This window comes from Lynx rufus, unplaced genomic scaffold (genome assembly GCF_022079265.1).
Source record: "Lynx rufus isolate CCGP_SWC_20201006 ecotype Redwood Valley unplaced genomic scaffold, mLynRuf1.p SCAF_6, whole genome shotgun sequence".
In the NCBI taxonomy this organism is placed as follows: Eukaryota; Metazoa; Chordata; class Mammalia; order Carnivora; family Felidae; genus Lynx; species Lynx rufus.
This window is the reverse complement of record NW_025814878.1, coordinates 67,736,468-67,755,343: the sequence shown is the minus strand read 5'-3', so window position 1 is coordinate 67,755,343 and position 18,876 is coordinate 67,736,468. Positions and strand designations below refer to the sequence as shown.

At 38.2% G+C, this 18,876-nt stretch overlaps 1 protein-coding gene across 1 annotated transcript in view; it reads left to right on the top strand.

Moving 5' to 3' along the window:
* Positions 1-18,876, top strand: part of CFAP206 (cilia and flagella associated protein 206) — a 42,638-nt gene that overhangs the window by 3,247 nt on the left and 20,515 nt on the right. Inside the window, exons 3-8 of the mRNA XM_047101473.1 lie at positions 60-143; positions 2,855-2,945; positions 4,374-4,562; positions 5,359-5,517; positions 6,789-6,997; positions 17,938-18,057. Coding sequence (XP_046957429.1) covers positions 60-143; positions 2,855-2,945; positions 4,374-4,562; positions 5,359-5,517; positions 6,789-6,997; positions 17,938-18,057 — 852 coding nt within the window. The remainder of the gene's footprint in view (positions 1-59; positions 144-2,854; positions 2,946-4,373; positions 4,563-5,358; positions 5,518-6,788; positions 6,998-17,937; positions 18,058-18,876) is intronic.

The following is an 18,876-nucleotide window of genomic DNA, read 5'->3' as shown; positions in this document are numbered from 1 at the left end:
AAAATAGTTTCATAATTATATGAGATAAAATGATTTAATAGATTCTTTCCTATTCACAGGTGAAAGCTGTTGTCTTGGACCCAAGTAATGGCTTTAACATGGATAGAACCCTCATGAAAAGTGACGTACAGAAACTTGTTAAGGTGGTTATACAACAGTTCTCAAATTTTAAATTATTTATTTGCAATTCTGAATACAATATTTGTGTTAGCCATTAGTGCCGTGCTTCATGAAATAAGACCCTACCAACTAGTGGTAGAAACAAGTGTGAGATGTATCGTTTCTCATAAAGTCTAGAGATACACAGGTTGTTTTTCCTGGCTTCCTGGGCCACCATCCTGTATAGGCTTTCATGCAATGGTTAGAAGATAGCTACTCCATTTCTAGGTAGGTGTGAGGGAAGAGGGCAAAGGGCAACCTGTGTGTGCCAATTGGGTCTGTCACTTTCTATTAAGAAAGTAATAGCTTTCTCAGAACTTTTCTCATGTGCTTACATTTATTGACCAGAATGATAATGCAAGTGAGCCTGGGACATTGATTTCTTTTTCTTTTTTTCAACAGAACAAATCTTTGTCCCAGTCCAGATTGGGGCTATTAGGAAGGACGGGTATGGATATTGGCAGGCAGCGGTATCTTCACAGTATTTTAGAGCCTTTTGTTATTAATCTAATGTTACATTGAAAACATTATTATTTTTTAAGTTCTTTTAGTGTTTATTTATTTTTGAGAGACAGAGAGACAGAGTGCGAGCAGGGCAGAAGGAGAAGGAGACACAGAATCCAAAGCAGGCTCCAGGCTCTGAGCTGTCAGCACAGAGCCCGACGAGGGGCTCGAACCCACAAACTGTGAGATCATGACCTGAGCCAAAGTTGGGACGCTTAACTGACTGAGCTACCCAGGCGCCCCACATCGAGAACATTATTAACTGACTTGTCATACAGTATAAAATTACATAGTAGTAAATTAAGATTCATATAATTATTGATTCAGTGTAATTTGTGCTTTTCAATTCTGAAGGAAAAATTGAAGCTCTAGCAAATAATTCATAGTTAGAAATAAAGTATATTTGCCTGAAAACTAGTTTTAGGAACCAAAGAAGATAGAAATTTTAGACATCATTAGTTTTTTCATGTGTTTTAAGTTTGACTCACTGGATATAGGTGCTTACATATTTATTTTCTAAATATTCCTAAATGTATTTCCTAAAAATTGAACCTAATTTTTTTCTCCCAGGCTTAGTGATTTTAATTTTAATTCCCTCCTTCACACAAAGGACTTTATAAACAAGGTTTCCCAAGCTGGTATGTGGATATTTCCTGGGCTCAAGCAAATGGCAGAGAAAATTTTCATCACCCCATCACCCATCGTCTCTCATAGCCAGCAGTTCACACAGTGGAGCACAGGTCTATATGCAGCTTCCAGAGGGATCAGGAAGAGCTTTGGAAGCCTGGAGCTGGGGAATATGTTAGGATGATTCTGCAGTAGAGATGCCATGATTACGCAGGGCAGCCTAGAGCTGGGTCTTTCTGTGATGATTGTCTGTCTGTGTGTCTGTCTGTCTGTATTTTGAGAGACAGAGAACGTGAGTGGAGGAGGGGCAGAGAGGGAGACAGAGAATCCCAAGCAGGCTCAGCGCTGTCAGTGCAGACTCTGACTTGGGGCTTGACCTCACGAACTGTGAGCTCATGACCTAAGCCAAGATCAAGAGTAGGTCACTTAACTGACTGAACAACCCAGGAGCCCTCTGTGCTGATTTTAAATGTGGTATGAAACCTGTCCTTAGCAATAGGGGAAATGGCCATGATGGTCGGTCAGAAATTTTATTGGAAAGATCTGGAGGAAAATCAAGGAGAGACAGAAAATAAATTTTTCTCTTTTTCAGGGCTCAAGAAGAGTTTTCTTTTTTCCTCTAACTCACCTAAGTTAGAAAGAATCAAACTCAATTTACTTTTAATGTGACAGGTACATAAATTATCAATGTGCATCTTGCTTCAGAGGACAAAGATTGTTTCCTTTTTTTCTCAATTAAAAATCATGTGGATGAGTTAATTTTTGTATTTGTGAAGGAAGTTTGTTTTTAGAACAGTACTTTTCCACCTGGAGGGATCTAGGTGCACAGGCTCCATAAAAGCACAGGGTCCAGGCCTTGGTCTTATATACAGTCTCCGTCCTCCCAGGAAAGCAGGGTTGGTGCTCAGGAAGGTGCAAGGAGGGTGTTGCCACTGCTATGTCTGCTGACTGCATATATAAAGCCTAAGGGGTGAGATAGGAAAGAGAGAAAGAATTCAGGTTGATCATCTAATCTAAAGGGGCAAAGCAGAGACGTAGAATGGGCCATCTATGTGGGAGGAAAATGGGAGAAGACAGACCAGGGGAGGAAATTTTGAAATAGAAACCAGAGCCAAAGAGATTTTGTGAGAGAGGAACAGCCTTTTATAAAATAAAAGTAACCCCCAAAATCAGCAAAGAAGGAGTGTTGCTTAAGAGGCTCAAATAAATAGTAATGAGGGGCTCTAGATGAGCTCTGGACAGGAGCCTAAGCTTCGTGGAGCATTTACTCATATCCAAACTGGATAGACAAACCAAAGGGTCAGATTTCTCGCCTTTGACTAGACTATTAGCCACCTGCATATGGTGATATTGCTGATCTCAGGGAAATAACTTATTCTTAAACGTTGTGGTGGGGTAAACTGTGAAGCATGAAGTCCTCAAAGAGCAAAATAATAAAAGGGGCTATTGGTGGATAAGTATCAGAAACCATTGCTTTGATATTTCTCTTAATTTTTGAAAATAACTGTAGGAAATACTTACATTTCAGAAAATATAACCAGAAACATGGGGTATTCTTTTCTAGCTTTGTGTATCTCGGCTATTGGATAGTAAAAATCCATCCCTGGACACCATTAAGATGCAAGTCTACTTTGATATGAATTATACAAGTCGAGGTAACATACCTACCTATTTTGATACCCTTTTTAAAGGATTCATATTGTATTGCAAGTAATAAGGGCTTCATTTGGTTGACAGTGATTAATTGAATTTTTTAGTCTATCTTTTGAAAAATTTTCCAACTTTGAAGAATGTAATGAAGGTGGATATGCTCAATGAGAAAAACATTAATGGCCTTTGTGAGTGTTAAAAGTAAAGTCTAATTATTATGCCTATGATAGTTATGTTTCCAAGTCCATTGTGCTTTAACCATTTTATCGCTAACACTGTAATTAGAAATTAAAACAATCAGCCCACTGAAGTTAAGAGTTTCTAATTTGCTGATTTTTTTGTTTCTGCTTTATATTATAGTGCTTACCTAAATTAGGTAACTATCCCAAAATGAAATGAATGATGGGAAATTGAAGTTTAGAACTTATTTCCTTATGTAAGTAGTTTAATATATACATCAAAGGTACACTGGAAACAAGAGAAAAAGGAAAATAAATTCCTCTATAGCCTAGACTCCCTCTGCCCCACTGCAGTACCATTATTATTAACCATTTGGTGAAGTGTATTGAACTTGCAGTTATGCTACGTATATAAATTACATATCTTGCTTTTTTGCTTCATAATAATGAAATTTTAAAGTGATAATGGAATTGATGAAATTGTAATTTAGATTTTTAAATTTCATAAAGTTCTCAGTTGTTTTTGTGGTAAGGGTATAGATATATACTGTACATTGTTGGTATGTTAATTTTTGCCCTTGTAATAGTAAAATGGGATGTCTTACTGAGTTAGTTGCAAGAATTGTCCTATGTGAATTGTGGTTTCTGCCACAATTAGGCCTAGACCTCACCATATCACAGGAAGAGGGGAGAGGGATATAATTCTCAGTGCAACATCAGATTATCAGTAATGCTATTCAAAGTAAATTTATCTAGACCTAAAATAATCGAACAGGAATATTTACATATATGTATATTTATACTATACATGCTTGCATATAGTATACTACCTGGGCTTACATGTAGTGTAAATACATGTGTGTGTGTGTGTGTGTGTGTGTATGTATATATATGTTTCTAGTATGTGTGTTTATAATATATATATTATAAATTGTCTCTTATGCTTTTCCTGCTTAATTAGGAGGTTTTAGCCCTCTTAGATATTACTGTTGGGTTGTCTGTTGAAAGTCTTGTGTATTTTGAAAAAACATGCCATTTAAAGCCCTGTAATAATCTTTCCTACTAGATTTTTGCCTTGAGGTTACTTACTGACCACTGTTTATTTTTTATTTTGATTATTACATCTTAAGAAAACACTTGTTTTTGTGCAATAGAATTGCCATACCCAAGCTATTTTTTTCCTCTGGTCCTACTTTCTTCTGTGATGAGAATTCTAAGTCAAATATGTGGAACATTGTCCTTTGCCAATTTTAGAGGAATTTCTTGAAGAACATCACCGAATCCTGGAGTCTAGATTAGGCTCTGTTATCAGAGAAATTACAGATAACAGAGCATGCACTAGAGAAGAATTGGAAAGCCTCTACCGAAAGATTGTCAGCTATGTGTTACTACGTTCTGGGCTGGGATCCCCTACAGATATCAAGGTTGTCAGAGAGGCAACAGGTAAAAAATCTGTATGATTCCCATTCCATATGTGAAAAGATATGAACATTGTATATCTCGTAAAAGCTGTTAAATTAAAAGTATTGAAGACTGAATTTCCCTTTTTATCTGGAAAAAAAAATCAGCACAAATAAGAGGTTAAAACTTAGCCAGATTCCTTTTACAGTGTTTATTAACTCTAAAACCCAAGTAGCACCTCTGGAAAGTGCATATTGTTAATTTTCTTGGAGCTGCACATGTCCAGGGATCCATCATTCCTCATGAGAGAAACACTGGCAGCGTGATTAACAGTGCCAGGCTGATCAGGTAATGGGTACTGTTGGAAAGGGAGATTTCATATTGATTAAAGGCGTTGCATTTGTCACCTAAAATGGATGATGGAAAAGGACGCTGTTTTAGCCTCAGGAAGTATTTGCCCACTTTGATAATTTAAGGTAAGGAAGATGCAAGATTTCTAGTCTTTTTTGGCTTTCTTCCACAATTATTTTAAAGCAGTGATTCTTCTTTTCAGAATTCTAATTAGAAAGCTTGTTTTAATGCCCATTGTCAAAAATTACTGATGGGTGCTTAATTATTGAAAATAGACACAAGGCAATGGCATTATTTTCAGGAGCCCAGCTTTGACATGTGATAAATGTTGTTATATATTCTGTAACCACGTATCAGAAATGCAAAGAATCATATAAGTAGCTCTGTAAGGACAGGCCTCTCAACTTTCTGCTGAAAGAATGCTATAGTTTAGGATCTGATATCTTTATTCTACCATTTTGTTGTCCTTTTTTGTGGTTTGTTTTAGCTGCCCTACAGAGTATTTTCCCTCAGGCTGAGCTTGGGACGTTTCTAACACTTTCTAAGAAGGACAAAGAACGCCAACTGAAAGAACTTACCATGGTTGTTACCGGGATTCGTTTATTTAACCGAGACTGTGGAAAAGGAGGAGAAGGCATTGATGACTGTAGGTATATCCTTAGGTTAAGTCTACAAGTTATGCAGGTTTAAAATCTAACCTGCACAGTGAGGAAAATAACGTACAGTACTCCGCTGGCATTCTTAGATTTAAGGTGTTCAGTTTTGACTCTACCTTAGGCACAACTACTTTAATAATGGATGGTAATTTTTTGTTTTTCTGGGGCAAGACTTGCAGTATTATAAACCACGAAGCTAGTGGGGGAGAGTGAATCAGTAGAAGGAATGAGGAGCCTGCCTCGAGGCCAGCCTCCTTAATTCAATGGGCTCTGTGTTCTTTATTCCAAGTCAAATAACCAATTAAAAAAATAAAAATCACCCTGAAAACAGTGGCTGATGCAATTAACAGAATGCAAAGGTATAAGAGGAGATATTTGCAAATCTGCAAATCCAGAAGCATTTACTGTGCTGTTACATACTTAATGCACTCACCATCTGTAAGTTTGAAAGCACTCATGAAATACTTGATTAGGGTACTCAGTAGAAGGAACTTCCTTATGAATTTGATATACATGTAGGCCCACTGAGAAGATGTTAGTATCTTTTTACCAGATCACTTATCTAGTATAACAGGGTCAGTTTTTCTGTTTTAAAAACTGTTCTAGAAAGTCAAGTTCCCATTCTTTATAAAGTTCCTTATCTTGCTAGACTGTTCTGTTTTTTTCGGTATCCTGATGAGTTTCCTTTTTTTTTTATTTTAATGTTTGTTTATTTTTGAGAGAGAGAGAGACAGAGTGTGAGTGGGGGAGAGGCAGAGAGAAAGAGAGACACAGAATTTGAAGCAGGCTCTATGCTCTGATCTGTCAGCACAGAACCTGATGTGGGGCTTGAACCCACGAGCTGAAGTCATATGCTTAACTGACTAAGCCACCCAGTGCCCCAATATCTTGATGAGTCTCTTAAGTCACATACTTCCCCCCCCTTTCTTTTTTTTTTAACAAAATATGCCTTTTCTAGAGGTACATGATCGGTAGCACATAATACCAAAGCCTGTCTATTCTTTAGATTCTTCTATATTTTAGTGGCAAAAGCTGATCTGCTCTACAATGTCTTTTGTTTGGACAGATTTAACTCCCCCCCCACACCCCCCGCCCAGTTCTTTATTTCATGGTGTAGGGAGAAATATATGAAATATATACCTTCTTATTATTAATTTGGTTAAGAAAAAAAACTACTAAATTTAATGCTCAAAATGCGACCACTTTGTAGGCTTCTTCTTTGTAGATTCTTTCATGTCTCTCAATATACTTTTAAAAACAGTGCCAGCTATTCTACAGGAAGCAATCCCAGCCACCACTCAACACATCGATTCCCAACTTCAGATTGCCCAGGACCAGGCATACCGCTACACAGCCATCCTTGAGACAGTAGCAAAGAACCCACTCTTGAGTATGGAACTTCAGCCATATATGTTAAAAGAAGCACTGTATAATATGCGGCAATATGAGACCTTCCTTCAGATCATTTTGGTGAGTTAATGTCATAAGATCCGGCCTTTTCCATAGAATGCAACTACTTTATGTATTATGGGCATAAACATTAAAAATATTTATATATATTGTTTAATATATATTAAACAAAAGGTAGAATCAGGTTACTGATACAGGAGACAGTCTTAATAACTGCTCGGTTTATATTGCATATGTTGGGCTGAGAGCTAAAATAGAAATGGGGAAGCTGGATTTTTATTTAAAATTTTTTTTTTCAACGTTTATTTATTTTTGGGACAGAGAGAGACAGAGCATGAACGGGGGAGGGGCAGAGAGAGAGGGAGACACAGAATCGGAAACAGGCTCCAGGCTCCGAGCCATCAGCCCAGAGCCTGACACGGGGCTCGAACTCGGGGACCGCGAGATCATGACCTGGCTGAAGTCGGACGCTTAACCGACTGCGCCACCCAGGCGCCCCTGGATTTTTATTTTAATGAAAAATATTGATAGGAATTGATTTGTGTAGTTGTTGATTGTCTCTGTTGCTCAGTGGAATGATTGTTAGCATGCTGTAGTTAAGCAGAGGGGTGTGTGTGTGTATGTAAGTAATACTGTATTGTTTTCATGCAAAGCAAGTATCTAATGTACATTTTGGCAGGTAGTTGGCCAAATAATTTTTATGTAATCGTTCTTGCAAAAATTGGTTGAAAAGATTTTTATTGCTAATATTTTTATTTTTAAAGTATTTTTTCATGTTTATTTTTGAGAGCGCGCATGTGCATGCGCGCGCGCGCACACACACACACACACACACACACACACACACACACACACACACACGAGTGAGCAGGGGAGGGGCAGAGGGAGACAGACAGACAGACAGAGGATCCAAAGCAGGCTCTGTGCTGACAGCAGAAAGCCTGATGCAGGGCTCGAACTCACAAACTATGAGATCATGACCTGAGCTGAAGTTGGATGCCTAACTGACTGAGCCACCCAGGCATCCCTATTTCTAGTATTTTTAGATCTACTGAACAAGCCAGACAGTAACCCCATATAGTTGGAAAATACGGTAAAGTGGTAATTTTAAACTTTTTTTAAAAAGTGGCAGAGCACATTCAGATACAATTTTACTCAGAACCCTAAAAGTATAAAACAGGTATCTAGGTGAAAGGATTGAGGGACCTTTTCACCAAGGAACATCCCCATTCCACCCTAGGGTTCTAGGGGACACAGTTTGTTAACTGCATCTTGACAGTGAGCTGTGTTCCTACCAGTCGATGTTTTTTGTTTGTTTGTTTTTGTTTTTAGCTTTATTGAGACATAATTGACAACACTGTAAGATATTAAAAATGTACAATGTGATGATTTGATGTATGTATACATTGTGAAAATGTTTCTTCCATTGAGTTAATTAACACATTCATCCCACTGGTCACTGTTTACCTTTACACAATGTCTACTTTCCAATAACTGAGACTCAGGGTCAGTGAACTGTCTTTCATATGAGTGAATACCAGTGTCTTGAAGGACAGAACAGGATGTGTTTTTAATTCGTATCTTGATGACTTGATACTCCTTCTGGATGCACTTGATCTATCTTTTCTCCTTACCTTCACTGTAGGGAATAGAAAGAAAGACATCCAGATGACATGACTTCATGGCAAGAAACTAGGTTGTGGTCCTCACAACTGGGCAACTATCTAATTGCCTTCAGAGATGAGGATTGTAAATCAGCTATTCTAATGGTTTAGAATCATTTTTTAATGTTTATTTTTGAAAGAGAGAGAGAAAGAGAGGAAGGGGCAGAGAGAGGGGTGGATAGAAGATTTGAAGCAGGCTCCTTACAGCAGAGAGCCTGATGAGGGGCTCGAACCCATGAACCATGAGACCATGACCTGAGCTGAAGTTGAATGCTCGACTGAGTCACCCAGGCGCCCCTAAACCAAATTATTCTTTGGTGGATGTTCCTCTAACATTGACTTGTGGCTATCAGCCTTATCTAGATAGTCAGATACTGAGAGGATTTTGTAATCAGTTTATCTTGAAGTACACGTAGATCTGTAGGATTAAGAATCTCACATTGACTTCATCATCTGTGTTTGGAAGGGATACCATAAGAAAGAACCTTCAGAAACTGTCACACATAATGTAAGGATGTTGTCGAGAATGTCATCCATTATGTAGCATCTTCTCAGAGCTTTCATTTGTGGATCATGCTCAGCTAATTTCCAGTCTGAAAGTCTCATTGTTGTTTTCATCCTCAGAGCTAGAGGGACAGTGAGTAGAGTATATAAGCAATGAGTGTGGCCTCTGCAACTAGAATGCTTGTGTTCTAATCCTGACTTTGCCACTTACTCAATCCGTGTCTTTGAGGAAATTGCTTAACTTCTCTGTCTTGGTTTCCACATCTATAAAGTGGGATTATTGATAGTCTTCAGTATACAAGTAAGGTAGAACAGTGCCCGGCACATAGTTATGCGCTCAACAAATTGCTGTTGCTGCTAATGTTTATTATTATTTTTAAAATTTTTTAATGTTTATTTATTTTTGAGACAGAGAGAAAGAGCACAAGCAGGGGAGGGGCAGAGAGAGAGGGAGACATAGAATCCGAAGCAGCTCCAGGCTCTGAACTGTCAGCACAGAGCCCGACATGGGGCTTGAACCCATGAACTGTGAGATCATGACCTGAGCCAAAGTCAGTTGCTTAACCAACTGAGCTACCCAGGGGCCCCAGATAATGTTTATTATTGCCACCATCATTGTTGTTAGGACTTAAGCAGAATGGCTCTGATTTTATTTCTGGAGGAGAACAAACTGAAGAGCTCTTATGTTTCTAGACAGTATCTCAGGTCTAAGCCCTTTGCTGCTTACTCTATTGAGAAAGTTAACTTTCTGGTGTCCCCACTCTTTGTGACTGTTTTATGCTAACTTTAGTCAGGGTCAGAATGAGTTCTCTTAATCATCTGACTCTTCTTGGCTTAATCGGTGTTTTTGTTGTTTTGTTTTTAAATATCCAATTTTCTCCCATCAATCTACCTGAGTTACAGTTAAGGTTGCTTGTTATAGAATGGATATAGGTTTAATCGGTATTATCTGTGGGTTATAAAATATGTCAGTTTATGTTGAGCTGAGAATTTTTCCTATCTATGAAATCTGTGAATATTATTTTCTAAAGTCACATTATTTGAAAGGATGTATTAATATAACTTTTTGAAGGTTTGAATTTGATTTTAAACTTTTTTTTTGCCAATATTACATAAAGTTTATGTAAACATTCATTTAAAAAATTTAATTATAGCCTGGGTAAGGTAGTGAGTTATTTTATTTTCTATTAGGATTTTATTTGCTTCAGGAAACAAATTCAGATATTCTTCTTTTTTACATTTCTTTAACGTTTATTCATTTTTGAGAGACAGAGAGAGACACAGTGTGAGTTGGGGAGGGGCAGAGAGAGAGGGAGACACAGGGTCTGAAGCAGAAGCAGGTTCCAGGCTTCGAGCTGTCAGCACAGAGCCTGTTGCAAGGCTTGAACTCAACGGCGGCAAGATCATGACCGGAGCTGAAGTCGGACACTTAACTGACTGAGCCACCCAGGCCCTGCAACAAATTCAGATATTCTGAAAGAGACGAGGGAGGGGTGATCACAGTCTTGTTGGCTATCTTAGCTGAGGGAACAGAATTCCATCCTCTGTGGGGCTCTGAAGTGCAAGGCAGTCACCAGAGAAAGCCACTCATTGTTATGGTGCAAGTAAATGCTGCATTTCACATGTAACATTCGTAAAATGTGTAAGTCAAGACTTTAGTAGATTTCTTCTCCCTAAGCTATGTTCACAGGGCCTATTCCCAGAGTAGACAACATTAGACTTCTTGATTTTTTCCTGATAATGCCAGTAAAAAAAAAAAAAAAATCAGGTAGGTGGAATTTATGTTTGTTTTAGACTTGTTGAAAATGTCCATGGAACAAATTATGAGGAATTTATTAATTAAAAGGAACAAATTATGAGGAATTTATTAATTAAAAGGGACTGGGTGGCTTTTAAAGGAAGGGGTTAAAAATTAAAAGGGACTGGGTGGCTTTTAAAAGGAAGGGCTATCTGGGTGGCTCAGTCAGTTGAGCGTACAACTCTTGATTTCAGCTCAGGTCATGATTCCAGGGTTGTGGGATTTAGCAGCGTTTCTGGCTCCACATTGAGCGTGGAGCCTGCTTGAGATTTTCTCTCTCTATCCCTCTGCCCCTCCTCTGCTCGAGAGTGGATGCTGTCCGCTCGAGATGCTGTCTCTTATAAAAAAAAAAAAAAAAAGAGTGGGGAAGAAGCATGCTGGCATCATATGCTTTTCCAAAGCAGTTTTTTGACTCATTATGAACAAAAATTTAAAAAAAAAATTTTTTTTAACATTTATTTATTTTTGAGACAGAGCATGAACAGGGGAGGGGCAGAGAGAGAGGGAGACACAGAATGTGAAACAGGCTCCAGGCTCTGAGCTGTCAGCACAGAGCCCAACGCGGGGCTCGAACTCATGGACCGTGAGATCATGACCTGAGCTGAAGTCGGACGCTTAACCAACCGAGCCACCCAGGTGCCCCTGAACAAAAAATTTTTAAAAAGCGATAGCATTCCTAGAGGACAAATTTTATTATTATTTTTTTTCACCAACAGTCTCATGAGAAATATGTTTAAGTGTTAGGATGCTGTCAACTTCATGGTGTCAGATACAAGTGTTTCACAATGCAAAATTTATCTTTGGCAACCAGAGCTCTTGTTTTCCTGAAGTGACAGACCCATTTCATTTATTTCAGGAAAATATCTGCCAAATAGCTAAGGCTCAAAAGTCATAGTTTGTCAGTCAATTGCTCTTCAAGTAAAAATCATGTTCTGCGGGGAGCAAAGATGGTAGTTCAGCTCAAAATTCAATCAGTAAATGTTTTCCTTGAGAGAACTATGCATTTTAATATCCAGCATATGTGTTTTATATGTACTTCCCATCCCATCTCACTGATTGTTAAAAAGCTTGCTTGTACTTATGGATCAAGATTTAGTAAAATTAATACTTTTTACTGCATCATCAAAGATATTCTTTTTAAAAACTTCTTTAAATGTTTGTTTTTGAGAGAGAGTGCATGTGCGAGCAACAGTAGGGGAGGGGCAGCGAGAGAGGAAGATCTAGAATCAGAAGCAGGCTCCAGGCTCTGAGCTCTCAGCAGAGAGCCCAAGGCTGGGCTTGAACTTTATGAGCTGCCATGAGATCATGACCTGAGGCAAAGTCGGTCACTTAACCAACTGAGACACCCAGGTGCCCTGTGCATTGTCAAAGATATTCTTAAGTGAAACTGGCTTTTTAAATTGAAATATAATTGACACATAACATGTATTGGTTTCAGTTTTACAACATAGTGATTTACAACATACACATAGTGTATGTGTATATTGCAAATTGACTACCACAATAAGTGACATCCTTCACCACACATAGTTACAAAAACCTTTTTCTTGTGATGAGAAGTTTTAAGATTTACTCTCTGCAACTTTCAAACATAGGATACAGTATTATTAGCTATAGTCACCATATTGTTACATTATATCCCCAGGACTTATCTTACAAATAAGTTTGTACTTTCTGATCTCCTTCACCCATTTCACCCACGGCCCACCCCCTGCCTATGGTAACTACTAGTCTGTTCTCTGTATTTAAAAAATTACTTTTTATTTTTATTTTTGTAGATCCCACCTATAAGATCATACAATATTTGTCTTTCTCTCTCTGACTTATATCACTTAGCATAATGCCCATAATGCCCTCAATGTTGTCACAATGGGCAGGGTTTCCCTCTTTTTTTTTTTTGTGACCGAATAATATTCCAGTGTGTGTGTGCGTGTGTGCGTGTGTGTGTGTGCGTGTGTGTGTCTGTGTCTCTGTGTGTACACACACCCATATGTATATGCCATATTTTCTTTATCTGTTCATCCATCAATGGTCACTTAGGTTGCTTCCATGTCTTGACTATTGTAAATAATGCTGCAATGAACATGGGGGTGCCTATGTCCTTTGGACATATACTGAGAAGTGGAATTGCTAGATCGATCATATGGTAGTTTAATTTTTTTTTTTGCATTTTTTAAGTTTATTTATTTATTTTAAAATTAATTTATTTTTTAATTTACACCCAAGTTAGTTAGCATGATTTCAGGAGTAATTTCCTTAATGTCCCTTACCTATTTAGCCCATCCCCCCTCCCAAAACCCCTCTAGCAACCCTCTGTTTGTTTTCTATATTTAAGAGTCTGTTAGGTTTGGTCCCCCTCTCTGTTTTTATATTAATTTTACTTCCATTATGTTCATTGTTTTAACGTTTTGTATCTTAAAGTCCTCATATGAGTGAAGTCGTATATTTGTCTTTCTCTGACTGACTAATTTCACTTAGCATAATACCCTCCAGTCTGTCCAAATAGTTGCAAATGGCTTTTTGATTGTTGAATAATACTCCACTGTACATATATACCACATCTTCTTTATCCATTCATCCATTGATGGACATTTGGACTCTTTCCATACTTTGGCTATTGTCGATAGTGCTGCTATAAACATTGGGGTGCATGTGCCCCTTCGAAACAGCACACCTGTATCTCTTGAATGAATACCTAGTACTGAAATTGCTAGGTTGTAGGGTAGTTCTATTTTTAATTTTTTGAGGAACCTCTATACTGTTTTCCAGAGTGGTGGCACCAGTTTGCATTCCTACCAGCCCTAACACCATTTATGAAACTAAGGCAGACTAAACTGTTAACTTCCTAGTAAGATAAAATCACAGATCCACCAGCAGTGCAAAAGAGATCTTCTTTCTCTGCATCCTCGCCAACATCTTTTGTTGCCTTAGTTGTTAATGTTAGCCATTCTGACAGGTGTGAGGTGTTATCTCACTGTGGTTTTGATTTGTATTTCCCTGATGATGAGTGATATTGAGCATTTTTTCATGTGTCGGTTGGCCATCTGGATGTCTTCTTTGGAGAAGTGTCTATTCATGTCTTTTGCCCATTTCTTTGCTGGATTATTTGTTTTTTGGGTGTTGAGTTTGAGGAGTTCTTTATAGATTTTGGATACAGACCCTTTATCTGATATGTCATTTGCAAATATCTTCTCCCATCCCATTGATTGCCTTTTAGTTCTGCTGATTGTTTCCTTTGCTGTGCAGAAGCGTTTTATTTTATTGAGGTCCCAGTAGTTGATTTTTGCTTTTGTTTCCCTTGCCTCCGCAGACATGTTGAGTAAGAAGTTGCTGCAGCCAGGATCAAAAAGGTTTTTGCCTGCTTTCTCCTCGAGGATTTTGATGGCTTCCTGTCTTACATTTAGGTCTTATTTTGAGTTTATTTTTGTGTATGGTGAAGAAAGTGGTCCAGGTTCATTCTTCTGCATGTCGCTGTCCAGTTTTCCCAGCACCACTTGCTCAAGAGACTGTCTTTATTCCATTGGATATTCTTTTCTGCTTTGTCAAAGATTAGTTGGCCATATGTTTGTGGGTCCATTTCTGAGTTCTCTCTTCTGTTCCACTGATCTGAGTGTCTGTTCTTGTGCCAGTACCATACTGTCTTGATGATTACAACTTTATAATACAGTTAGAGGTCTGGGATTGTGATGCCTCCTGTTTTGGTTTTCTTTTTCAAGATTGCTTTGGCTAGTTGGGGTCTTTTCTGGTTCCATACAAATTTTAGGATTATTTGTTCTAGCTCTGTGAAGAATGCTGGTGTTTTTTTGATAGGGGTTACAGTGGTAGTTCTATTTTCAATTTTTTGAAGAATCTTCATACCATTTTTCATAGTGGCTGCACCAATTTATTTTCCCCACCAACAGTGCATGAGGGTTTGCTTTTCTCCACATCTTTGCTGACACTTGTTACCACTTGTCTTTTGATACTGATAGGTGTGAGGTGATACCTCACTGTGGTTTTAATTTTCCTTTTCCTGATGGTAAGTGATGTCAAGCATTTTTCCAGGTACCTGTTGGCTATTTGTATGTCTTCTTTGGAAAAATGTTATTTGGATCCTCTGGCCATTTGTTAATTGGATTGTTCGGGTTTTGTTGTTCTTGTTGCTGCTGCTGTTTTTGCTGTTTATTTATAGGAGTTCTTTGTATACTTTGGATGTTAACCTCTTATCAGATATATGACTTGCAAATATTTTATCCCATTCAGCAAGTTGCCTTTCCATTTTGTTGAGGGTTTCCTTTGCTGTATAGAAGCTTTTTGGTTTGTTATAGACTCACTTGTTTACTTTTGCTCTTGTTTCTTTTGCTTCTGGTGTCAAATCAAAAAAATCATCACCAAGACTGATGTCAAGAGGCTTACTGCTCCATGTTTTCTTCTAGAAATTTCATGTCTTTAATCCAATATGACTTGATTTTCTGTATGTTTCATTCTTCTGCACGTTGCTGTCCATTTTTTCCAGCACCATTTATTCAAGAGACGGTCCTTTCCACATTGTATATTATTGCTTTCTTTGTCATAAATTAGTTGACCGTATATGATGGGTTTATTTCTGGGCTCTGTATTCTGTTGATCTACGTGTCTGTTTCTATGCCACTAACATACTGTTTTGATTATTATAGCTTTGCAGTATAGTTTGAAATTAGGAAGCATGATGCTTCCAGCTTTGTTCTTCTTTCTCAAGCTTGCTTGGGTTCATGGGGGTCTTTTATGGCTCCATACAAGTTAGAGGATTGTTTTTCTATTTCTTTGAAAAATGCCACTGGAATTTTGATAGGAATTGCACTAAATCTATAGATGGATTTGGGTAGTATGGACATTTTAACAATATTAACTCTTCCCGTCCATGAACACAGACTATCTTTCTACTTATTTGTGAGGACCACTTTACACTAAAACTTCCACATAGTTGTGAACAAGTTCTTTTTGATAAAATGTTAACAGAGTGATTGTTTTAGGTCATAATCAGGAAAAATCAAGTATTTCTGTATGCCTACTCTGTTGGTGTCCTCTGAAAACATAACTCTGGGGAGGAAGTCTAGAGTATTTTCAATTATAGATTTAATGAAGTTATGTATTGAATGTAACTTTTACTTTGGAGAGCATATTATTTCTGTTTCTTGTTGCTGTTGCACAAATCTGAAGAGACTTTAAGGACCCCATTTTCATATTTTATTTTTATTTTTAAGTTTATTTATTTTGAGAGAGACAGAGACAGCATGAGTGGGGAGGGTCAGACAGTGAGGGGGAGAGAGAGAGAGAGACAGAGAGAGAGAGAGAGAGAGAGAGAGAGAATCTCAAGTAGGCTCCATGCTGTCAGTGTAGAACCCGACGTGGGGCTTGAACTCATGAAACTGTGAGATCATGACCTGAGACAAAACTGAGAGTCAGACACTTAACTGAGTGAGCCACCCAGACACACTTCATATTTGATTTCTAAAACAAAACTAACAAACAAGGGGGAAAACTCTGTGAGGTAGGCAAGGGACCTATTAGATGGGATAGATAGGATTACATGGAGCATGTAGCAAGGGGAAGGAGATGCTTAAAGAAAAGTATAGGTAGGGGCGCCTGGGTGGCGCAGTCGGTTAAGCGTCCGACTTCAGCCAGGTCACGATCTCGCGGTCCGTGAGTTCGAGCCCCGCGTCAGGCTCTGGGCTGATGGCTCGGAGCCTGGAGCCTGTTTCCGATTCTGTGTCTCCCTCTCTCTCTGCCCCTCCCCCGTTCATGCTCTGTCTCTCTCTGTCCCAAAAATAAATAAACGTTGAAAAAAAAAATTTAAAAAAAAAAAAAAGAAAAGTATAGGTAAAATTAAAACAGGATGCATGTTAATATCTGTGAATAAAATATTTCATTAGTTGAAATACAATAATATTTGATATTTTAAATGAAGTAATATTTTTGTCAATTAAAAATAGTCTAGTAGGGATTCCTGGGTGGCTCATTCTGGTGGTCTGACTCTTGATTTCTGCTCTGCTCATGATCTCACGTTCAGTGAGATCGAACCCCGCTTCTCACTCTGTGCTGACAGCATGGAGCTGGCTTGGGATTCTCTCTCTTCCTCCCTCTCTCTGCCCCTCCTTTGCTCATGTGTGCACAATGCACTCCCTTCTCTCTCTGTCTCTCTCTCAAAATAAATAAACTTAAAAAAAATAGTCTAGTAAAGCATATACTTAGGCTCATATTTGAAGACTCAAATACATTTTTTTTTTCTCTTCAAGTAACTGTCACTCTTTTACAATGTTCTGATAAACCCATACCACCGCTATTTCTGGTCACATCTTAGGCAGTACAATATAATGGGTAAGAGCTGGGTTCTGGGCTCCATTGGTCTGGAATAGAATCATGATTCCACCCTTTATTAGCTGTGTATCCTTGGGCACTTTACTTACCTGTCTACATCTTAGTTTTCTTATTTATACTTACCTCCTTTTTGTACTTATAAGTATTTACTATGATGCTTAGCACATAGAATAAATGTTAGTAATTATTTCAGATTCAGCATTTAATACCTTATTTTCAGATTACTATTGTCATATCAGAAATACATTGTTTTTCTTTCAGTGATGTGATTTTTAAGATGGTCTGCATTCTTGGATGTAATTTTAAAAAATCTTGGTATCAAAATTGTTTTCAGAGGAACACCTCATTAATTTTATCATTAAGGAGTGGGAAAATAACAGCTGAACAAAGCTGTGTCGTAGGATCCCCTTCTCAGGAATGCAGTTATACTGCCTGTCAAAGAATACCTTGAGAAAAAGAATACCTTTGGGAAAAAATTATAGCTATTGTATTTCAAAAGATTCACCTATCCAACAAATATTTCTGGAGTGCCGTTGGCACACCAGCACTGTTCTTGGTTTGCAGATACCATGGAGAATAGAATTTCTGCTCCCATTGTGCTTAACTTCAGGGGATGTAAGGAGCAGGTAGGGCTTAAAACACATGAATTTTTTAGTGACGTTATAAAAATATTAATGCAAATTATGTTGTCTTCACAGTCAGATATAATTACCTGTGCTCAAGAAGTAGAAATGATGATAAAGCAGTTAGGAGCCCAACTGGAACAATTAAAAATGACTGTAAAATCAAAGACTGCTGTCCCAACATCACAAGTCTTTGTAAGTATTTGCCATCAACTTTGACCTTGCTTAAGAGTGAATATACCTTTGAGTCCTATACAATCGAATCATAAGTAATCATAATTATAGTTAATCACTAAAAATATAATATTGATTTTTGTACAAGTTGATCCTGTTCTTTATGGTTGTTTTGTAATAACCGTGTAAGTTGGATGCGGGACTTCCCTCTGCAGACAGTTGCTACTAAAGGAAATGCAGGTATATATTATGATAGCCATAATACCAGCACGGGCTGTGGCAACAAAACGAATCTGTAATGCAGTGTTGAGAACACGTTCACAGTGGCTGGTTAGAGATTGCCTTCAGCCAAGGGGTGATGTGACTTGTGTCCTTTATGAAGAGACAGAGGATAATCCCTGTGTTTACCAGGCCTGCACTTACACCGACTTTCTGATTATCTGCACCATCTTAGGGGCAAATCTGGTAGCCCAAAGGAGGTGTAGGGTGCACATGCAGTATTTTATAGAGCATTTTGAGGCCTTGACAATTTTGTGTAACCATTCCCAATGTTAGGTTTTAAAAGCCAAGAAACAAAAGGCTAAGTTGTTTTACTTTTTAGTAGGGCCTAATTAGTTTCTGTATATGTTTATTCAATAAGTCAGTGACCTTTAGTATGAATAAAAATTGTTTTATCTCATGGCACCTGGGTGGCTCAGTAGGTTAAATATCCGACTCTTGATTTCTGCTCAGGCCATGATCTCATGGTTCATGGGTTTGAGCCCCGTGTCGGGCTCTGTGCTGACAATGCGGAGCCTGCTTGGGATTCTCTCTCTCTCCCTCTCTCTCTGCCCCTCCCCC